The sequence below is a fragment of the Alosa sapidissima genome, chromosome 16, assembly GCF_018492685.1.
Source record: "Alosa sapidissima isolate fAloSap1 chromosome 16, fAloSap1.pri, whole genome shotgun sequence".
In the NCBI taxonomy this organism is placed as follows: domain Eukaryota; kingdom Metazoa; phylum Chordata; class Actinopteri; order Clupeiformes; family Clupeidae; genus Alosa; species Alosa sapidissima.
Genome location: NC_055972.1, coordinates 24,709,117 through 24,732,458, shown reverse-complemented (window position 1 = coordinate 24,732,458; position 23,342 = coordinate 24,709,117). Strand labels below are relative to the sequence as shown.

Genomic DNA, 23,342 nt, shown 5'->3' with positions numbered 1-23,342 from the left:
TTTAGATTGATGATAGTCCAAATTTCGTGTTTGTTTTAGGTTTTTTTTTTTTCATTGTTTCCCCATGATTACAGCACAGTTATTGTCAGTACAGTTTTTTTTCTTCTTTCTGGACCGCTCCAGTAAGCCTTCCGCTGCGTGTTCTAAAACCCCTGGAACCTACGGCCTCATGGCTCTTATGATGTCAAGAACTGTCTGAATCTTTGTAAGCACATCATATTATAATATTATCAGAGACGGTTGATAAATATTAAGGATCTTTGGTATTATCATATGCCAGTTTTGTAGCCTTATGGTCTAAGCAGAGATTAATCAGTAGTCACGAGAACCTTCCCAGCGCATTCAGCACAAAATGAATACTTGTACTGTTAAAAATAAATATATGTTTTGTATCATTACTGTTTATCTGTATCACACTAAAACAACACATTTATGTATACTGTATTTGAAGAAGAATATATTTTAAGCTAGTCAAACCTCGTTGGATGTATCACATTTTACATCTCTCATTAGCATAAAGGTTGTAAAACTTGTTTTCTCTGAGAGTTATCTTTGAAACTGGAACCACCCACAGCAGGTGTATATAAAGTGTTTGATGTAGGAAGAGGAAGAAGTTGTGCTTGAGCTGGTGAAGGAGGACATGGAGGAGGTGGATATGGAGTACTTGAAGAGCGGGGACAAGGAGTGGGACATGGAGGAGGATTTGAAGCTGAGGAACACAACTTTCAGGTATCTGTAATTATTATTATTATTATTATTATTATTATTATTATTATTATTATTATTAATATCAATATTATTATTAATAATAATAACAATAATAATATGACCCTTTTCCTATTTATGAATGATTAATTTGTTATCAAGATCAAAATGCAACATGAATTATAATCAGTAAACAGCAAAGAATTCACAGCAGTAAACATTAAAGACAAGAAAAATGCTGAATCACACAAGTGAAAAATTAGCTTTATGGTTCAATTTAATGTAGCTATGGGGATGGTATAAGTATATATACTCTTTTGATGCCGTGAGGAAAATTTGGTCTCTGCATTTATCCCAATCCATGAATTAGTGAAACACACTCAGCACACAGTGAACTCAAAGTGAGGTGAAGCACACACTAATCCCAGCGCAGTGAGCTGCCTGCTACAACAGCGTCGCTTGGGGAGCAGTGAGGGATTAGGTGCCTTGCTCAAGGGCACTTCAGCCATTCCTACTGGTCGGGGTTCAAACCGGCAACCCTCTGGTTCCAAGTCCGAAGCACTAACCAGTAGGCCACGGTTGCCCCAATGAAAAATGAGCTTTATGATTCAATTTAATGTAGCTATGGGGATGGTGCTCATAAGCCCAGCTGTGATGCCCAGTAACTGTTGCTTCCCATCAAGACTGCATCTCCTCTGACATCTTGGTCTTGACTTTGACTCTGAACATAAAAGTGTACTCCAAACTTTGTGAATTTAAAATGCACTAAATAACTGCAACCAATCATATTCTTGTATGATTATAATTTAATTTACATTTAATTACATGCTAACTTCATCAGAAAAGTTGACACTTAAGATAAATATTATACAACCCTAGGCCTCCCTCAATCACTGTTGTCATGCTTTAAGATGGTCCAGAATACAGTGGCAAGGCTGCTGACTGGTACCAAAAAACAGGAGTTACCTCAGTCTTAGACTCCCTTCACTGGCTCCCAGTCCATTTCAGGATCCAATTCAAGATTCTGTTAATGGCTTTTTAAAGCACAAAATGATCTGGCTCCAACCTATATCTCTGACCTTCTCTACATCCCCTTTCTTGGCTAAGACAAAAAGGTGACAGAGCCGTTGCAGATGCTGCCCCATGCTTATGGAATCAGCTGCCACCTGATATAAGAACTGCCCACTCCATTTTGAATCCAGGCTCAAAACCCACCTGTACTCTCTCGCCTTCTCTGCCCTCTAACTTGCTATGTTTGCTTTCTGTGACCTGCTGTTCCTTGTTTATTATGTATATGTATGTGTATATGTATTTTATTTTATCTTTATTTTTTTCTGTTTTGATTGCACTCTGTAGAGCACTTTGGTCAGTGCAAGCTGTTTATAAATGTGCTTTAGAAATAAATTGTACTTACTTGCTTACTTACTGCACCCCATTTCATTTGCATTTTGAAATTCCCTGGGCAAATGTTTAAGCCTCAACTTCCTTGTTGACTTAATTTACGGTCACATCAATTATGCATGAGAGTGTCATCTCTGGATTTTTCACATGCCATACAGGTCTCGCACAAAGGCATGTTTGGCATTTACTCAAGAATGCCATCAGAATCAGAACAATAAGCAGAAATGATGGATGGGGTTTCTTGGAATTTGTTATATACCCTATCAGAGATGTAAAAGTTGAGTTGTGCCAATTAGAATCAGCTGGTTTAGTGAATGGTTGAAGTAAATATGTGGCAGGACTTTTACTTTCTGAAGCCGGACTTTTACATCACTGTATATAATTTACTCTTAATTATGACTTAATTTACAGATCATATCCTCATGAAACAGATCTTGAACACAATAAATATTCATAATCACATAAACAAAACAAAATAGAGTGAATTGATAATCACATACAAATGTGTGTACAGCACACAATTATATCACCTGTATCTAATTCGCTCCAGCAGGGGAAGCAGGACCCCGCGGTGTATTAATTTAATCATTATATAAAATCAGATCTTACAGTTGACACATAGCCAAATTAACAATGTTTCATGAAAAGTAGCAATTTGGGTTCGTAGTGTAAATGTACAGTAGCCTACCTCATTTCACTTTGTGAAGAGAGTCACTCTGGCCTCTCATGATTGGGAAGAGCTTGTCTTCATAACTAGTCTTTCTTTTCCTCCCCACAACCTTGAGCCAGTGAATGCTTAGTTTATCCACTGTTTAACATGACTTACCAGACCATATCAGACAACTATGACATATGAGAATGTCTAACAGTTAAATAACATTATGTTTCATACGAATATGATAACAACAACAGTGACAAATTACATGTCAAAATGACAATAATAAAATGAATGAAAATGTCCTTTTGTAAGAAACCAAATGCACTGAAGAATTTAAAATGGCATGTTTTAATGCAAATTACATATACAGTTATATAATCAAATTAAATTGACTTTTCTAATGGCAGGAAATCGTGGGATTGTGCACGAGAGGTGCCCACAATCCAGGATGAACAGAAACCAAGAAAAATGCTGCGCTTCGTTCATTTGCTAGTCACCAGCCTAGCTGGTCTCATCATGTTTGGACTGGCATTTCTGAGCAAAGTAAGGCATTTACTGTATTTACCAAATGTTTGTCATGGGGCAATTCCATGCAAAGGTCATCCTTATCATGGAAAAAAAAAGTTGTGCATACGCAAATAGAACTGTTGTTAAAATCTTCATTTAGGTCTATATTTATTTATTGTTTGTAACTGATCTGATTGAATTTGATGGAGAATTACACTCTTTTTACATCATAAATATGGTGTGCAACCATACAGAAACAACATTTTTCACATGGTAATATTATACATATGTAAAAAGTGGATAAATGGACCCAAGGTTCAAACAAATTGTGCCATTTGACAAATTCCAGATTGACAATGGAATGGTAGAGCAATGTCTATGCTCAGCTTGCCTTTAAGAGCACAACTCCTTACATTTGTAAGGATTTTGTTTTTAAGTCAGCAAGTTCCATGGCCATGTCACATCCATAACGTTTTATAGGAAACGTTTATGCTACACACACTGTAACAAGATTCTGTGATTTTCACAGCATCACTGCTGTTTTTGATAAAAATGTGTACTGTATTTGTGAATACAGTATGTTGCTGTGGTTTCGCTATGAATTATGGTCAAAAATGGTCAAACTACAGTCAGAGCCCGTCTACTTATTAGACATTCTCTGCTACAGTAATAAAAATTTGCTGCGAATCATAACAGAGTAATAAATCTGACTCCTCCCTCACTTGTCAGCTTTTTGAAAATTTTGAAAAAACATGGCGGAAAATCAGTTGGGGTTTTCTGTTTTCTTTTTGCACATAAATACAAAGTTAAGCTCCCAGATAGCAAGGTGACATTGATATTATGTTGATTTTCCATCCAAATCATCATTTTGAAAAGATATTGAAAAGTCATGGATTTATGGTTTACTGGGAAATTTTGACGTGGTGATTGAAACGTGCACCGCGCGACGACGTTTGAACTGTCCGGCGGGAGATCATTTTTGAGCAACAGTTCAAGTCAGAGTCAGACCAACGGTGTTCAGCACTCTGTCAAGTTCGCAGCTCCACCTTAATGGTAAGCAAGCATTTATTTATGTAACGTTAATGTTTCATTGTACTACATTAAATTCGGGCATGTGTACAGTCTATGTACGTTGTACTGTCTAACTTACAAACTCATCCATGCTTGTTGGATCAACTAAGTAACATTAGGCTAGCTATCATAGTTGCTGATGCTGTGACGGTGGCATTAACGTTAATGTTTTATGTTACGTTAACGTTATGGAAGTCTCATTTATATTAGGCCTACCTTAGTTCTCAGTAAGTTACAGTTTATTAAATGTATATAATTTATATAAAACATTCGCTAGTAGTGCTAGGCCTAGTATGTTACTGTCACAATGTTAGGCTGAAGATGATGTGCTGCTGGTTAACGTTAACGTGGAGGTTTAGCTGCTACCAGCTAACTTATGTAACGTTAACTCCTCGTAATCATGTACGGTTTTGTGAGTTTAATAGGCTAACTTTAGCAATATTGATAAGTTAACTTTAAGTCACATCTGACTATCATTAACCGTTGTTCGGACGAACAGCGCGAATGGCTGTTGCTGCAAGCAAACATCATCAATGAGCTCACCCAGCTGGCTAACGTTAAATATACCTTGCGAAACTGAGTTATGCTAACACCATCTTCAGCCTGGCAATTTGACAGTAAACTCAAAAAACATACAGTATATATATAAATGATTATTCTAAAGTTTCACTTGTAAGTAGCCTTCAGTTTCAGTTGAAAATTGTTATCTAACACTGTTTATCTTTTTTTCTTCTATTTCTGCTAGGTGCTGCTTCACTCTGCTACTGGTGGATCAGGCTGACTGCAACCATTGGTCTAACGTTAGGATGCAGCACACGAGAATTTCTAAACGGAAAAAAGTGAATAAATGTACTTGCTTTTCAAACTGATAACAAGTTGTCAATGGTTATTTATGCAAGTTTGTGTAGCCTAAACCATACCTAGGCCTAGCCAAATGTATCCTGGCTGTAGATAAAGCAGGATATGAATTTCACAAAATTACTGTTTATAATATTACAGCACTGGTATTACTACTGTACTTAGTTACAGTATGATCCATAAGTACTGTGATTAAAAATACGGTAGACAATTCAATACTGTATACATTACAGCTCTGGTAGTACTACTGTAGTTTGCATTTACAGTTGTTGTCATATACAGTAGGTGTACTGTAGAGGGAAATACAGCAACTTGCTGGTTATTTGCTGCCAGCAACTTGCTGTACATTTTATGTTAAACTTGTTAGTGTACAGTGTTGATGCGACAATGTCCATAGTGTCTGTGCAAAGCTGATTTATATTAATGTAAAGTGAGATGACCAACAGAAGCCTGCGCTCCCGCACTACCCGACTCACCAACAGCTTCATACACCAAGCTGTAAGGATGCTGAACTCTCTCCCTCCTCTCCACCCTCAGCTACATAACACCCACAATGGCCGCCTGCACTACTCCACTTGCACACTTGTACACTTTACAACTTGTTGTTGTTGTCCTGAAAACACAACACTTCTGCTGCTCTTACATAACTTGCACCACTATGCCACTTTCTTTCTTAGGTCAAACAGAACTACCCAAGCCTTTTATTGGCCTGACTTTGCACTAGTATTTTATTGACTGTCTATGCACAATTTCAACCAAATTTTGCTGCTCTTATTTTTTTCATTATTATATGTGCCCTCTTATTTACTTATTTACTTACTTTTTTGTTTACTTGAATGTTATGTTTGTCTGTGGACTTAAATTGGTAAAATATGTCTTGTCTTCACCGTGCGATAGTGAGAAACGTAATTTCGATCTCTTTGTATGTCTGGAACGTGAAGAAATTGACAATAAAGCTGACTTTGACTTTGACAAATTGTGCCACTTTCTTGCTTTTAAAACCTTTAATGGTGCGTTATGGATGTTACATAATGTGAATTTACAAGACTGGAGACTTTATTATACCTCAAAGCCGATAAAATGTCTGTTTTGGTGGCATGTCAGTTTCAACGCATTTCACCTTAGTGTTTACAATTGACATTTCAAAGATTATTAGGTTGATCAAAACCACAGGGAGGCCTTGCCTAACCATTAGCAAAACAAACATAATATTAAAATACCTCCAGTGATTAGCCTAGCCATAGCCTATTTTCAAGTGGCCTAATAACGAAAATCTGAGCGATTATCTTCCTGTAGCTGTTGTACAGTAACTGGATTATCGTGTTAGCTGGTGAAGATGGCTGACTTTGCAGCTGGAGTTAACATAGCAACCTCCTTCTGTTGCAGATCTGTTCAGCCTGTCGTTCACGTCTGCTTAACACAGTTTAATTTTAAATGTGACGCGATATGCCAGCATTTGAAGTGTCAGGTCCTCTGTAGCTAATACCCACAGAGTAACATAAGTAACGGCAGCAATAAACTAGATGTACCGCATGGCGGTACAAAATATGACCGCCTCTCAGTCCTGCATATTCTCTTCGCAAAAATAAATCACGCTTGTCAATTTGTCTCCCTTTTCTACATCCCTTTTCTCTCATGTGCATGTAAATGAGTGTGTGCATATGTGAGTTTGCTTTTGTTTATAAGTGTGTGTGTGTGTCTGTGTGTGTGCATGTGCGTATGAGTGCCTGTGTTTGTGTGTTTATGTGTGTGTGTGTGTGTGTGCGTGTGTGTGTTTGCACGCGCACATGCATATGCGTGCCTGTGTTTGTGTTTATGTGTCTGCATTCATGTGGGTGTTTGTTTGTGCATGTGTGTGTGTGTGTGCTTGCCTGTCTGTATGTGTTTATGTGTGTGTGTGCTTGCCTGTCTGTATGTGTGCGACTGTGCGTGCATGTGTGCATGTGCGTGTGTGCACATGTAGGCCTACTTCATGTGTGCAAATCACAAATGAGTGGGTATGGGTTAGGTTGATGCGGGCTCTTGAGACTAACATACCATAAATATTTTGTCATCTTGGGTGCAACGGTTCAGGTATGGCTAGTTATTTAAGGGAGTGGCCACCAAGATTCATGTTCCCTGGTATTTCAGTAACCCGGGAATCACTGACCAAAATTGATGACGGTAAAAGAAAAAAAAAGAAAAATATTTTTTATATTTTAAATGTTGTTGTCCTGATTCTTCCTGTGTCTCTTAGTGGGCACTGAGGAAGCAATACTTTCATCGCTAGTTTTTCATGATTACTATTTCAATTGTTTCATATCAAAATTCACTACTTAATTATGTGTTTTATGTAGTTTGTCAAGGACTGGTTCAGACACGTCACATCCATAACGTGAAACCGTCACATTCATAAGTTTTCCTAATGCATTACGAAAATGACGCATAGTTTCAAAAACACACTATTTGTGTTCATTCAAGTCTCCTTCATGCTACATATATCATAGTTTCGGCAGTTTCCTTCAAAATTCACAGAGTTTGTAGAAAACCTGTAATCTCTCACAAAAGTGTGTCCATTTCATGTCACTTCCATAACGCTGATAAAATGCCTTGTATTCTTAGGATGAAATTGATTATATGAAATTTGAGGATTTCTCAGTATTCAGAGGACAGAGGTTACATTAAAAGTTATGCAAATGAATTCACTGATACTAATTTTGCCCCCACTCTAAGACATTTTGTTTACCAATATGAGTCCAATTGTCACATCCATAACGCTGGAACTGCCCCATGTGTATTTACTGTATTTACCAATGCCTGCATCTGTTTCCTACCAAGGAACTGCACATAGTGATGAGATTTCTATGAGATGTTTCAAGTAGATAAGAGTCTGCTAAATGATAGCCTTCAAGAAATGCTAATGTTTTCTTGTTGTAAAACTGAGTGTTGTCTGTTTCCTTTTCCTATTCGACAGTCATCATTTTTGATCTTGATAACGATAACAAATCCGGACGGAATCACCATTTCTACAAAGCCGTACGCCTCGCTCTTCATAGGAGTACTTCTCACTGCACCCAGTGTGTTAAGCCTCCTAAAGAACATGTGGAAAATTTCTTTCAAAGACTCCAAGACTCCCTCAAGAAAAACATTGTTATGGGTAATTGATACTCAAGCTTCACATTACATTTACATATTTTAACATGTTCTGATTAAACTATAATTCTAATAATGAACATTATGTTAATGGCCATATTGTTTCTCTTCAACAGGTGTGCTCTATCGACATAGTTGTGTCACTCGGTTCTGCTGTGCTCGCCCTTGTCACGATGCCCCATTTTGACATCCTAACAAATGTGATGATCCTGAACAGCATAGGAATACTGTCTGCTGTCTTCCAAGTGATTGCCAATGTAAGAGCCAGAGGAAGAAAAAGATTTACTATCATTTCATTGATTGCAGTGGTTTTACTTCTTGCTGGATCTGCCCTGTTTGCAACAGGCTACATCAGAGAAGCTGGAAATCAACTGACTGAAAAAAACACTGCAATTTGGATTGGATTAGCAATTGCATGTACATTTTGTGTGTCTTCCAACTGGTGGGAAAACTACGCTAGCCTGTTTAACATTCAATTCTTCAAAGACGCTACTGAAGATGTGAAAAGAGCCAGAAACGTGGTGGCAATTCTCTCGAGCATGATCAGAATAGCTGTTACGGCGGTAGTGCTAGGGGTCTACGTGAAACTCTCTGATCAGGAATGGGAGTCTATTTTGTCGGTCTCACAGAAAGACAAAGTGACTGTCTTGAGCCTGTTTGCTATCCAGGCCATCTCCTCTGCATTATGTCGCTGGTTTGCAGTTGCTTCGTGTAAAATGCATGCCGTAAAACGCAGCTTTGTCTACCCAATGTGGTTTGTCTCTCCAACTGTGTTGGCATCATTTGTTTTGTTCATCTGGGTCCCCTACTACAAGGACGCAAATTTTGCCACATTACCGAATAGTTCCTTCCCACTCTACTGCCAGAATATCGTGGCTGGTTATAATGTATCTGACTTCTACACCGTCTTTTTCCAAAGCATTGACACCTTTGATCTAATACATTCAGACGTCACCCATAGCCTGTGCTCACGCCCCATGTTCTATGAAGGGGATCTTTTGGGCCAAGGGCTCCTGGCCAGCTGTATTAGTAGCTGGTGGTTAGGGCTGGTGCTTTGTACAATCTACGCCAGCTTCTTGAGGATTAGTCGCATCCAGAGGACGCGGGAACTGTTTGGGTTAAGCCTCTATGAAGCAGCCTTCATTGAGCAATCTATGCTTCTCAACACAAAATTCAACATTTCCAAGCTGAAAAAGGAAAGCATCAAGTATGTATACACTAATGATTTTCAGTCTTGGTCATTTGGATTTATGGCTTCAAAGTGTAGCAAATGCCCTCTGTGCCCTATGATGTAAAAACAAATTTTGTCTTTGCTGACAGGGAGAATGAGATGATGACCATCTACTTGTGTGCTACCATGTGGCATGAGACCAAAGATGAGATGATGAAGATGCTCATCTCCATGATGAGGTACATCTTATTCTTCACCAATGGAAATCAAGGTCTGAAGACTGACAACTATATTTTTTGTGAACTTAACACTCCATTTGCTCTTTAAAGGTTGGACAAATTCAGGCCCAAGAGAAACAACTTCAAAGATGTGAGTTTCGATGCTCACATTTACTTTGATGATGCTTTCCAACAAGATGATGATGGGAATCGTGTTGTGAATGAATATGCAGAAACTCTAGTAGAGGTGATCAAAGAAGTATACACGTAAGGCTAACTCCATCTGTTTCTTTGATTACTTTCATCAAAGCTATAAATGCCAACATTACTATTTATGACGAAAAACAGGAATCATTACATCATTTGTTATGTTTTTGTTTGCACATATAGGATTTTCATTGAAGAGGACACAAGCACGTTCAAAGAGACAAAGCTACTTACGAAACAAAAAATAATCCCAACAACCTATGGTGGCCGACTGCAGTACACGCTACCCTGTGGCAACACACTAACAGTTCACTTTAAGGACAAACACAGAATTAGGCACAAGAAGAGATGGTCTCAAGTAATTTATTTTTTATATATATCGTATCAGACATTTTGGCTCAATATCTCAGAATTTTTCAGAGCGTAAATAGAACCCAATAATTCCAAGGGGATGATATGTAATGTGTGTGTGTGATTGATCAGCTTTAAGAGACACCAAGTGCAACAAGTAATGAATTATTGATACTTTTCTCTAAAAGATCATGTACCTGTACTACCTTCTGGGATGGAAACTCCACAGGAAATTTTATCAGGACTATGAGAGTGGTATTGGCAGGATGACTGTGGAAGAAAATTTGAAGGTAGGGGACAAAGCTGCTCTCATGACAAAATAGACTAACTAATGCAAGGGCTGCTAGTAGCTTGTGCCAGTAGCAGATTGCTATTTCTATATTAACAATTAAATGTTTTCATTAAAAATGTCTAGATAGGACATGGCTAAATTATTTGAACTAGCTTTATTCAGTGAAGCAGGTAATGATAATTGTTACATTTTTGTTATCAGAAAGATAAAAGGAACACCTACATTCTGGCTCTGGATGGGGACACTGACTTTCAGCCCTCGGCTGTGATGCTCTTGGTGGACCGTCTCAGAATGTATCCTGAGGTGGGGGCTGCATGCGGAAGGATTCATCCCACTGGCACCGGTAAGATCTCATGTTGACAGATACACTCTGAACACCAAAACAGTCCATTAGCTGCTTGTATGAAAGTCAAGTTTCATTAGAGTATGGACCTTGCCGTGCAGGTAAGGTCTAAATGTAAGACAATAATCACTCATGGCAAATTATCTAAGACTCTAAAAGCATGTACCAAACAACTCCTCTGCAGGATCTCCACTACTAGTGGAATTGTGCAAGCAGATTCCTTCAGATGCATTGACTGTCAAAATACCAACGGGGTGTTTGATGTTGCGCTGCTGGCTTTTAAAGGATGTTACGGCCAAAACACACCCATGACTGATTAAGAAACATAAGAAAACCCCTTTTGAACAATGCGCCCCAAAAAACAAAACAGGCCATTAAATTAGTGAATTTGGACTGGACATGCATTAAATGTCTTTAAACTTTGCGCCTCTGACCAAACGTTTCAGAACGCCAAGATAGGGCCCTAAGTGTCCAATGCAATGAGTTAATCCACCCACCCACCATTCACTGTTGTCCACCACAGGGCCGATGGTTTGGTACCAGAAGTTTGAGTATGCCGTGGGTCACTGGCTACAGAAGTCAGCAGAGCATGTGTTTGGTTGCGTGCTGTGCAGCCCCGGCTGCTTCAGCCTCTTTCGGGCATCTGCTCTCATGGATGACAACATTATGAAGAAGTACACCACCACAGCATCAGAGGCAGGCCACTATGTGCAGTATGATCAAGGTGTGTGTGTGTGTGTGTGTGTGTGTGTGTTTGTGTGTAACAATTGTTTTCATAATTGATTAATCCACTTGATAATTGTCCATTCACCAAAGATATTCAGTTTACATCACAGAGTAGAAATTTAACTAGAAAATTTTTAACTTTAAGAAGCTGGAAACAGAGAATGTTGAGTCTTTTTCCTGAAAGAAATTACTGATATACAGTAATACAGTATACTTTTTCCTGAACGAAATTACTGATATACAGTAATACAGTATACAAAATAGTTTGTGATTAATTTAATAGCTGGCAACTAATTGATTAATTGTTGCAGTCCTAGTGTGCATGAATGTGTAGTATGTGCATAAATACAATAAGTTCAGCTTGAATTCTAGTTTTTTTGCAGTAAATCCTCAAATATGCAGACTAGTTCTTAAAGTGCATTTTCTTTGTATTTCCCTTCTATAATTTGAAAGGTGAGGACCGCTGGCTGTGCACACTACTGCTGCAGCAGGGCTGGCGTGTGGAGTACAATGCTGCGTCGGACTCCTACACAAATGCCCCGCAGGAGTTCAATGAGTTCTACAACCAGAGACGCCGCTGGGGGCCCTCCACCATGGCCAACACCCTGGACCTGCTGGGCAGTGGTGAGCTGACGGTGAAGAAGAACAAATCCATCTCCACCCTCTTCATCCTCTACCAGACCCTCACCATGGGAGCCTCCATCCTTGGCCCAGCTACTGTCTGTCTGATGATTGCAGGTGAGGAAACTGCATGCTTTCAAAAATGCATGGGGTGGAGGTTTATGCCTTCTAGGTTTGTGTATTTAGTCACAAATTGTAAATTCTTAAATTATTTGAAAAGTATGGTACTGAAGGATACATGTAAATATTCAATGTAAAATATGAGAGATGATAAAAAATGTAAATCTAAAATATCTTGTTAATTATTTTCTTCCAGGAAGCTTCTCCTTTGTCTTTGACGTTTCACCTAATTGGTCACTTGTACTAGCTATTGTGCCCCCGGCCATCTACTTGATTCTGTGCTACCTCCTGAAGTCAAACACCCAGATCACCATTGCAGCCGTTATGAGCATCATCTATGCCTTCCTCATGACAGCGAGCATTCTTTCAATCATTGGTAAGTGTCATAACACACACAAACACACAATCATGGTAGTGTAACTTCCTCTCTCTTTACAGTAAGGGGTACCACATAATGTATTTGCATATGTGCATGCACACACACACACACACACACACACACAGTGCATGTCTTTTCTTCTTTGTGCAGGTGACATGGTTGAAGAGGGCACCTTCGTGACCCCCAGTGGTCTCTTCTTCATCGGCATAGTGTCCATGTACATTATCACTGCCCTGCTCCACCCCAGCGAGTTCCACCTCATCATCTACGGCTTCCTCTACGTCCTCTGCATCCCCAGCGGCTACCTCCTGCTGGCCATCTACTCCATGGTCAACATGAACAACGTGTCCTGGGGAACCAGAGAGACCGCCGCCCCGAAAAAAGCTGGCGGTGCTGCTGCCACGCAGACAAAGATCGAGAAGAAGACCAAGTATGAAAAGAAGTGCAAGTGCTGCAGCTGGAACCTGGAGTTCCAGGTCAACGAGTACGAGGAGGTGAAACAGGCTGTGCCTGTTAGCGCTCCGCAGACCGAACCTGTTCCAGACAGTCCCAAAGAGCCACTGGAGGTGAAAAGGTATTTACACAGAATATCATTTATGATCCAACACTACTGCTAATGTGACGTCTACAATACTAAATTCAATTTAACATTAATTTTATTTATTGGGGGCGGTGGTAGTGTAGTGGTTAAGGAGCTAGGCTAGCGTGCAGTAGCCTGAACGTTGTCGGTTCAATTCCCGGCTTCCACCGCTGTGCCGTTGAGCAAGGCACTTAACCCCAAATTGCTCCGGGGACAATGTGATTCCTTGTAATATAGCTGACATATGTAAGTCACTTTGGTCAAGAAATGTCTGCTAAATGTAATGCAATGTAATTTTATGTTTTTTCTAGTGTATCATCAGATCCAGATCCAGATCCCAATCCAGATCCAGACCGTTGTAAGTATTGTGTATTTTTGTCTTAAGATATTTTGCGCACTGAATAGGGTTCATGCATCAACTTTGCTATGCTTTTATGTGTTTTTTGTCAGATTGGGTTGAACAGCTGGTGAAACGATCTGGGGAGCTGGAGCTGGAAAGAAATGTCTTAAATGACGTATGTTTCAAGACCAAAAATCCACAAATCTCAAGATTATTTCTCACACGTGCATTTATCATTTTTAATCATATTAATTGAACGGCGATCTAGGAGGTTGAATCTGAAACTGAGTGATTGATATTCCAGGATGAAGTGCAGTTTTGGAAGGGTCTACAGGAACGCTATCTCAAACCTCTGGACGAGGATAAGGACCAGAAGAAGAGAATTGAGAAAGAGCTCAAAGAACTAAGAAACAAGGTTTCCCTCTTTTTATTGATTCATCTATCTATCAATACACATATCCATCAAAATAATTTCATGATGCACAAGAACTTGTAATGTCCATATCTCAAAATGAATAAACGACATTTCATCCCTTTACCTCCATCTACAGGCCACATTTGTGTTCTTCATCTGCAATGCCCTCTGGCTTGTGGCGACGTTCTTTCTGCAGGAGATAGGAGGGTCTGTCAGCATCCAGATTCCCAAGATTTATGCCAATGGGACGACAGATCCTGATGCAAAAATCTTCATTGATCCCATTGGCTTAATGTTTGTCATTGGCTTTGCATTGCTACTGTCGATTCAGTTTTTCGCAATGCTGTGGCACAGGTAACTTTGCTGAAATGTACTGTTTCATTTCTTATTGTCTGCCAATAATGTCCTCTCTGGCCATTACAAGTGATGGTAAACCTTCCCATATCCAAGACAACAGTTCTGTCAAGATCTAGTCAAAACCTGTATCCTTTCCTTCATTATTCCCCCAGACTACAAACGTTGATCCACTTCATAGCCTACCAAGGAACTGAGTCTGCAGTCTTCAAAAATAATTTGAATAAGTCTTACGAGAATCTAAACAATGAAAAGGTATATAAAACATATTTCAATCTTCTAAACTCAGTTATTGGCTTTGCATTTGGTAATGTAATCGATGTCGCTGCCTAAGTGTATACAGATTAATTCAATACATAAATGTGAATCCAACTTTTTAATGTCTTAACACTATTACATTCCAGAACCTCCATCACTTTCTCTGACAGTTCCATGGAGCGGATAATATCCATCTGACAAGCTCACAAAGACAGTAGCAAGATAAGCACTTTTGGTCACAAATTATGTGAATTTTTTTTATTTTTTATTTTATGTAATAACACTTATGAGCTGCACCTATTATGTTAACATGGGAGTGTTGTGGTTTTATTTTTACTTATAATTTGGAAATGGGCATTTAAAGAATTATTTAATACTATGCTTTCTGAGATAAAATGCACTAAATTCAAAATATGTGTTGTAATTTGATGTTTTAATGTTACAGTGTTAAACTGTTTGACTTTGAATGTTTTATTTGAATTATTATTATTATTATTATTATTATTATTATTATTATTATTATTATTTACCATTGGAACTACAGAGAAGAGACTGATGTAGCACTTTATTATTATGGTAATGTAGTCAATATTATCCATTTCTATAAGCCTCGTCCTTGAATAGTGGGTGATAACCGATGCACTGGTAATTCAATTTAATGCACTGCAAAATGAACTTTCTCATAGAGTTGTATGACCACTCCTGTGTGGCACAAAACTGAATAATTCATTGTACATGCTGTTACCTACTGAATAAGTTAGTTACCCAGTGTTTGGGTGTGGTACAAACATTAAGATGAAAGCAACTGAGATAAGAGAACAATTCTGGAAAATATATGACAACCACTAACCACAAATAAAAAATGATCTCATGAATGAAGTCTGTCTCATTGCAATTACTTGTGTCATCTGGTACTTGACCACTACATTCAACATTCCTGAAAGGTATGGGGAGCCAAATGTAACACACCTTAATTAGGTAGCCCAATTGTTCTTTGTGCATGCTATGGCCATTATGTTATCACAAAACCATTTACCAGTAATACCATGATGTCTTTTGTCCACGAAAAATACAAATGTGTCATCGTTGTTTCTACAGACCACCTAAAGAGAGCGCACTCTTTGTGTGCACAAAAAACAAAAGGGATGATTCATGTTGGGCACCTTTTGACAAATGTTCATTCTGTCTGAATCCTAGGCCAGGGGTTCCCAAACTTTTCCATGACAAGGCCTCCCAAATACCACTAGGTTCTGGCCAAGGCCCTCCTTTTGCAAAGTGTCTTATTAAACCTATTGACGATACTACTGAAAATGTACTGAAATGTACTGTCTAGCCACAAGCACTTCACGATGGAGCATTGATAGATAGATAGATAGATACTTTATTGATCCCCAAGGGGAAATTCAAGGTCTCAGTAGCATACAGACATCACACACAACATGCACTTACAGCAGAAATGATAAATATAAGTATAAACATATAACAAAACTCCACTGTACAATAGAGACAGTAGAAGATAAGAAAAACAAAACTAAATACTAAATATACTATATAAATGAAATAAAAAAATCCACAGTGTGCTTGAGGGTGATCAAGCATGAGACGCTTGCAGTGACAGGGCCGGGACTGGCCTGTAGTTCTGTGTTAGGGTAAGGTGCTCAAGAGAGTGAGTGTCATGGTGAAGGTGCAAAAAGTAGTCCAACAGTAGTCCTGTAGTTCTGTGTGCATTGTAAGGTGCTCAAGAGAGTGAGTGTCATGGTGAAGGTGCAAAAAGTAGTCCAACAGTAGTCCAACAGTGCAACAGTGCAAGAATAAGGTCTAGAGACCAGCATAAATAAAGACCAGCATAAATAATATGGACGAATAAGAGAGTAAAGCATAATGTAGACAGGGTAATATAAAAAACTGTCAGTGCAAGAATAGGTTGAGGTAATAGGGTTACAGCCATTCAGTATTGTAGCAGAAGCCATTGGTCATGTGTGCTAATATAGCATGAAAAACAGTGTAGCAGTAAAACAGTAGTAAAAACATTAGGCTGTGGACAGTAGTAAAACAGTAGTGGGCAGTCAGTACTCAAACATGGGGAGGGTGGAGAGGCAGACAGACTATGCAGAGAAGTCTATCTCTCCTCTTCCCTTTAGTGAAGCATTGAACAGTTCAATGGCCCTAGGGACAAATGACTTCCTCAGCCTTTCAGTTGTGCATGGCAGTGAGCGAAGTCTCCAGCTGATCAAGCTTTTTAATAGTGCTGTAGTGTGGATGACATTCATTGTCCAAGATGTTGATCAGTTTGCTCAGGGTCCTTTTATCTGATATTGAAGTGATATATGCATATGGCTTTCTATTCAGTGCTTTCTGCTTGATGAGAGCTGTCACTCCATTGTTATTCCCAGTCATAGCCTCGGTCCCGTCTGAACACAACCCCACACGATGAGACCAGTCAGGTCCATTTGCCTCAATGTAAACATCCAAAACTTGAAAAAATATCTCTCATTTTGACTCTACACTGACAGTTTACAATACGTGATGATCAAGGTGTTTGAATAGCCAATCAGAAAGATTATCATAGAAAATATAATGTTCAGATATGTGTGTGCAAAGTGAGGGTGCTTGCTTTTAAAATTGTGTCTGTCTTATCAAAACCACATTGTTTATGGTTTCTATATATGTGCCTCTAAAGACCTAGATAGATAAATAGATAGATAGATAGATAGATCCTTTATTGATCCCCAGGGGAAATTCAAGACCTGCATGTCTCTTAAATTTCATTTGGCAATCACAGCATGGAACACAGCATGGAAGGTCTATATTGGGTATATTGTCATGAATTTAGGTATGGCTCACATAAATAGACGCAGTGGACTGATGCCCACATATCTGACATGTAAGGAAGGAAAGATAACAACCCCTTCAGCCCTGACTATGTGCCCAGCCTGTTTGCCCACACCTCTGAGAGCAAGAGGCAGAGGCAGATCTATGTCAGCAGCAGGTTTGAGAAGACGCAGCTCATGAAGCGTAAAACAAGGGAGAGCGATGACCATGAACTTGCTGCTTCTACCACCTTTGAGACTGATGCAGAGGAACTGGTCACCACAGTGGAGGAAGACGCTGTGTATGAGCACAGCTACTGTGTTGAAGCCCCTGACATCGTTGAACCATGCTCAAATGCAGCCTGCCAATCCACCCTTTCTCTGTTGACTGATGAGACGACTCCGAGCAGAGATTCAAAAGTTGAAGACCAGAGTTGAAGAGCGAGCATTACATCAGGAGGCATTCAAGGGAAACGACGGTATGGTGCAAGAACTTACTGGCCTCCCCAGCTATGCAAAATGACTTGTGGTGTTCAACTTCCTGGTGGGATTTTTGAATGCTGGACCAAAGATGTCTCCTTTTCAGTGTTTTGTTTTGACCCTTATGCGATTGAAACTTAATTTACCCCTATTCTTCTTTGTTTATTTGTTTGGTGTATCCAAGTCAACTGTTGCAAGAATTTTTAATAATACATTAGATGTTATGTATGTTAGACTGTCCCCACTTATCTTATGGCCAAAAAGCGACCAAATTCAGATGAGCCTACCAATGTGTTTCAGAGAACGTTTTAAAAATTGTACTTCGATTATAGATTGTTTTGAGATATTCATAGAGAAGCCAACTAACTTGAGAAGTAGGGCACAGACGTACTCACAGTACAAACACCATAACACAGCAAAGTACCTCATTTCAATCACACCACAGGGCGTTATCTCCTTTGTGTCAAAGGGCTGGGGGGACGGACAAGTGACAAACACATCACTGAAAATTGCGGCTACCTTGGGAAACTGTCTCCTGGTGATCTTGTCCTTGCTGATAGAGGTTTCAATGTGAAGGACACTTTTGGCCTGTATCATGCCCAATTCAAACTTCCTGCTTTTACAAAAGGCAAAAAACAGATGCACCCACTGGAGCTCGAATCCACAAGGGGACTTGCTTCAGTGCGCATACATGTGGAGAGGGTGATTGGCCTGGTGAGGAACTTATATATCTTACAGTCCACCATCCCCCTGACCCTCTGCCAAGCAGCTCAAGGACAGTCTACCTCTCTGGACAAGATAGTCACTGTATGCTGTGCTCTTTGCAATGTTTGTCCAGCTGTTGTTCCCACAGAATAGAAAAAAAAATAAAAAATTCTACCCCTTACATTTGGTTGGTCTTCTTGGTTCTGTTAGTAATTACGCAATTAATCTTGGTGTTCTAATTTGCATTTAGGGATGTAAGTAATAGATAATTTGTCACATGACCACAAATACACACATCACAGTCAGAAAATGATGGGCAATGAAAATTATTTAATAAATAAATAACAATGAATTAACTTACATTTGTAAATTACATGTACAAATTTCATTTATTTTTTGTTTGTTTTTTACACTCCACACACATCCAACGCTTTGGCACCCTGGTAAGCTTCAAACACGACCTATGGAAGTGTTTTCGTTGGCAAGTCTTAGCCACGCATGAGAGGATGTCTGCATCAATTGGCTTTCCACAATAGCACCCCCCTCTGGTGCCAGGTCAGCAGTAGCAGTTGAGGAGAGGCGTGGCACTGTGAACCATTTACCTAACAGTTCAGGCAGTATGCCTGTTCTGATGAATTCCTCCACACTCAAGTATGCCTGATCAAAAAAACTTTCATCAAACAAGATTCGCTGTGTGAACAGTTCTTGTGGTGTCCACACCACAAAATCAGCGTACATGACCTCGGCTACACGCATTTGGGCCTGAACTTGAAACATGTAACTGTGATCTCGCCTGAGGGTCATTGTACCTTCTGCAATCTCTGTAAGGCAGAAGCGTGGGTCTCTGGCACATTCCTTAAGAGTGCGGCCATTAGCAGTGAACGGGCATTTTATTTCAAGCACGCCCATCCCATGGCACTTACATGTCACCACACCATCTGGCGATGCTCCAATCCACGGTAGGTCAGGGTTGATCATGAGTCCTGATGCTGTTATGTGGAAGTCTATATGGAGATCTTGCATGGCCTTCCAGTATGACTCCCTCGCAGTGTCTTCGTTTTGCAGACCCCATCTGATGGAAACAAAAGTCAGAATAGTCAGAACTATAATATTTTGAACTTTATTTTTAAATTGTAAGTTTGGTGTAAATTGACCCATAGTCCTGTTTTATAAGCTCACCACGTGTAGCCCATAGGAAAAAGAATGAGACAGTGTGGGACAATGTAGGCCAAGTTATGGACAGGCAGCTTAAAGCAGACCCATGGGCCAAGTTATGGACAGGCAGCTTAAAGCAGACCCATGGGCCAAGTTATGGACAGGCAGCTTAAAGCAGACCCATGGGCCAAGTTATGGACAGGCAGCTTAAAGCAGACCCATGGGCCAAGTTATGGACAGGCAGCTTAAAGCAGACCCATGAGGGCATGGATGTCCATAACTTGGCCTACGTTGCCCCAGATTGCCTCATTCTTTTCCCTATGGGCTGCATGTGGTGAACAACGGGCCTATGAGTCAATTTACACCAGACTTACACTTTAAGGAAGATATTTCCCCCATACCCAGTAAGCCCTTACCAAGGAATTCCATTGCTAATGTGTTTGTAAAGGTGTGTAGTAACACACTTTAGAAATATTTGAAAACATGCCCAATCCTGCCCCTCATTTTGTTACCCATACACATTAGATTGAGTATTGATACACCCTATTTATATTTATTATGGAGCTTGCCTCATGTCATATTATTAGATCACATCATGAGACTGTATGCTTTCATAAAATATATGGTTTGGATTTTCCTATCTTTACTTTACTAATAATGATGGTGTCACATACATATTGTACATATTGTGAGGTAAATGTAAAGAAGTAAGCCCCTTTCCTAGCCCCCATTTATGCACAAATGGGCTGAGAAACCAACACAATTCCACAGCATCTTTTACATTCAGTAACCATATGCATGTGACAATAAAATATTTGTATTCTTGTATTCATGACTGAATAGATAGAAAATGTAACATGTCCTGCTCCTAAAACTGTATACCTGGTTGCTTCTGTGGAAAAGTGAGAAGACCGTGGATAGCAAATTCTCTTAATCAGAGAAGGAAAGTTCTTTGTGCTGGCTGCCTCATAAAAAGCTGATGCTGTAACTCGTCCTGCTCTGTGATCAAACCACCATCTTGACTTCCTCTGTTCCCTTGTCTTCTCCTCAACTAACATACACTTAAAAAAAATTGGACTATTAAATAAAGAATAATAATTCCTTAATTTCTGATTTCATAATGTTACAAGTGCAAGGATGCCACAATTCCTCTCTTATGCTAACACAGGACTTTATTTTGTAATAATATTATCTTACCTGCTCCAGTGTGAGATGTAGCTCCTCAAATATTTTAGCACCTTCCTCCAGCAGTGTGGGCAAATCCAATTGAAGTCTGGTGCTTGAGTACAGACAGGTGAGCAGTGGTGGCATGTCCAGCTTAGCAGTCTTTGGCATATATCTGGGGGAATGGCCCTCAATAATGGAAAGGATGGCATTTTTCTTGGGGGGATGGCTTCCTGGGTTTCACTCACATATAGCAGCTCCAAAAAATGTTGCAGTTCATCGGAAGATATTGTGATGGGTTGGACTTGTTTTTCTGCCTTCTTCTTTACAAAGATGTTTGCTAATTCATCATATTTTATATTCGATTGGCTTGGTTCTGCCCATGAACATGGTTCACTTGTACATGCCTGTCCTTCTCTGTGCTCAACAGCAGCTAATAGTGTGTACATTAGTGCTGCTGCATGAGAGCACACCTCTCCCAGTCCGGCCATGCACGTGCAGTGTGCCATCACCACAGTCCCATTCTCCTGCACCACTATCCATGGCCATGTTGGTTTCACACTCAAGGCTTGGGAATGATGGACCTGTACAATCAAGAACACACTATTATTCACTGACACTGACAGCCTACTCTGATCTTGCTGAAGTAGATAAACTCATGTATGATCTATGCTGTAAAATGACAAGAAGACTAGGCCTACACAATGGGAAACTACATTTAGGAGAGAGCAAATTGTTATGAACATGTTGATGTGCCACTGGCTGGAGTCTCTAGTCATCCTATTTAACTGATTTGATATTAAATATTAGGTCAGTCGGATACGATGACTGGATACTTCAGTCAGTGGTGTATTGATGCATTCATACCGATTTTCTCTCTCCTAAATAAAATACATTTTGTTTTAGACACATCAAGGCTGTAGGCTAATGACATGTTTTACATTGTAAAAAACATAATTAACATTAAACAAAAGTGTTTTTAACGTAATTTTGTCAGGATTGTGTGGCCAACAGCGCTGCATTTCTTATTTTGTTCTCTTGTAGCCTAATCTACAGAAGACTGAAACAAATGAATCGAAAAGTGGCAACTGATCGGAAGAATGTAGCGACATGTGACACTAGTGTAACCAGTAGTGCTAAAGTCAATTAAGCTTAAGTCTAGCTAGGCAAGATGAACCGTTAATTTTAGTTAACATGCTTACATTAAGAGTCACACAAATCCCTACTATTCTCACAATGTTTTCTCAATGACGGATTAACACATTCAACACTTAATCGGGGATTAATACATAACCATAACATTATCCAGTTTATTGACAGCTAGTGCTAGGTGCGAGCTCAGTGTTAAAGTTCTAGCGGCAGCTTTTCAGCTAACAACTGGCCACGAGTAAAAAGCCACCTGAGGTATACATTAAATGTCGGTTTTAAATACTTACATGTCCGATGATTAAATACAAGTCCTTGGTCTCCAGGTACCATATTCCGACGTCCTTGACCCATCCAGCCACCGCATATTGATAGGCATCCGTACTTTTATGCGCCTTCAAACTTTCTCCAGTGTAAGGGGAGGGATTGTGAGCAAGGTAGCCTACACATAAAGGTCGTGGAAAGTAAAATTGGGCAGTTGTGGGGAGGATAATAAGGGACAAAACAAAGACGGGGGTAATAAATAAGGGTCACTGTCAATAATGTCAATTTTCGCCAGGTATCTCCTCTCACTCTCATTCATTGCGGCATCCATAATTCTGCAAGATCGGTCAAAAATAGGGCGGCGTTCTATTTAACAGTGACGTCAGTGGGAGAGTTCCATTATCAGCATCATAGTTGGCCCCACAAGACTTCCTTTTTAACATTCCATTATGTTATCTTAATGCAGATGAGGTAGATTGGGACCCAAATAGAATGTTCAAGCATTGTTTTTGTTTTTATTGTTGAAAGGGTCTATAAGGTTGATTTTCTCCAGACTGGAATGCTCAAAAATGCTAAAAATGTATCAATACCTGAAATGGTCATGAAATGATCATGAAAACCTGCCCAAAATTCACATTCCAAACTCTATAGAACCAAGACCTTAGCATATGTGGTGAAATTCTGAGCTGTAGCCATAGACTTTAATGCATGGGCGTAGATTTAGGGTGGGACGCTAAGGACTAGTCCTAATAAAAATTTTAAGATGACAAAATGGTCCCCACCAATATTTTAGCGAACTTATTTGTACTGCTGATCATTCCGACAGCCAGCACGACAATACAAGAAACGTCAGGGTTATCTGACACGCAGGCTACACGCATGGAGAATGCCAATGCACAGGCTACTTTGCA

The 23,342-nt window shown here is 39.6% G+C and overlaps 2 protein-coding genes across 4 annotated transcripts; one reads left to right on the top strand and one right to left on the bottom strand.

The window, feature by feature from the left end:
• The first annotated feature begins 610 nt into the window (after window positions 1-610).
• Window positions 611-15,582, top strand: LOC121684882 (chitin synthase chs-2-like). The gene is made up of 19 exons (XM_042065008.1): window positions 611-729; window positions 3,172-3,307; window positions 8,154-8,336; window positions 8,449-9,539; window positions 9,653-9,742; window positions 9,833-9,988; window positions 10,112-10,286; window positions 10,468-10,569; window positions 10,773-10,914; window positions 11,438-11,638; window positions 12,094-12,378; window positions 12,578-12,757; window positions 12,911-13,334; window positions 13,652-13,698; window positions 13,791-13,855; window positions 13,985-14,095; window positions 14,232-14,449; window positions 14,605-14,704; window positions 14,854-15,582. The coding sequence occupies exons 1-19, from the start codon at window positions 641-643 to the stop codon at window positions 14,872-14,874; spliced, it is 3,816 nt and encodes a 1,271-aa protein (XP_041920942.1). The 5' UTR covers window positions 611-640; the 3' UTR covers window positions 14,875-15,582.
• A 3,186-nt stretch (window positions 15,583-18,768) lies between these two features.
• On the bottom strand, window positions 18,769-22,816 carry LOC121684885. 3 transcript variants are annotated; one of them, XM_042065013.1, is made up of 4 exons: window positions 22,458-22,816; window positions 21,055-21,605; window positions 20,740-20,918; window positions 18,769-19,774 (listed from the first exon to the last, which is right to left on the bottom strand). In XM_042065013.1, exons 2-4 carry the CDS (start codon window positions 21,190-21,192, stop codon window positions 19,153-19,155), a joined length of 939 nt encoding a protein of 312 aa, XP_041920947.1. In that variant the 5' UTR covers window positions 21,193-21,605; window positions 22,458-22,816; the 3' UTR covers window positions 18,769-19,152. The 3 variants fall into 3 exon arrangements, with proteins under 3 accessions (XP_041920947.1, XP_041920946.1, XP_041920945.1); XM_042065012.1 differs by lacking the exon at window positions 20,740-20,918; XM_042065011.1 differs by lacking the exon at window positions 20,740-20,918 and having other exon boundaries at window positions 22,498-22,816.
• Window positions 22,817-23,342: the final 526 nt, after the last annotated feature.

Excerpts from the sequence above, each read along its gene's own strand:
- LOC121684882 (XM_042065008.1), top strand. The coding sequence starts at position 641 with ATGGAGGAGGTGGATATGGAGTACTTGAAGAGCGGGGACAAGGAGTGG. Across the intron at positions 12,758-12,910 it reads GAGCATTCTTTCAATCATTG|GTGACATGGTTGAAGAGGGC; the intron begins GTAAGTGTCATA and ends TTCTTTGTGCAG. Across the intron at positions 14,450-14,604 it reads TTCGCAATGCTGTGGCACAG|ACTACAAACGTTGATCCACT; the intron begins GTAACTTTGCTG and ends TTATTCCCCCAG.
- LOC121684885 (XM_042065011.1), bottom strand. The coding sequence starts at position 22,521 with ATGGGTCAAGGACGTCGGAATATG. Across the intron at positions 21,606-22,497 it reads GTCAAGGACGTCGGAATATG|GTCCATCATTCCCAAGCCTT; the intron begins GTACCTGGAGAC and ends TTGATTGTACAG. Across the intron at positions 19,775-21,054 it reads TACATCTCACACTGGAGCAG|ATGGGGTCTGCAAAACGAAG; the intron begins GTAAGATAATAT and ends TGTTTCCATCAG.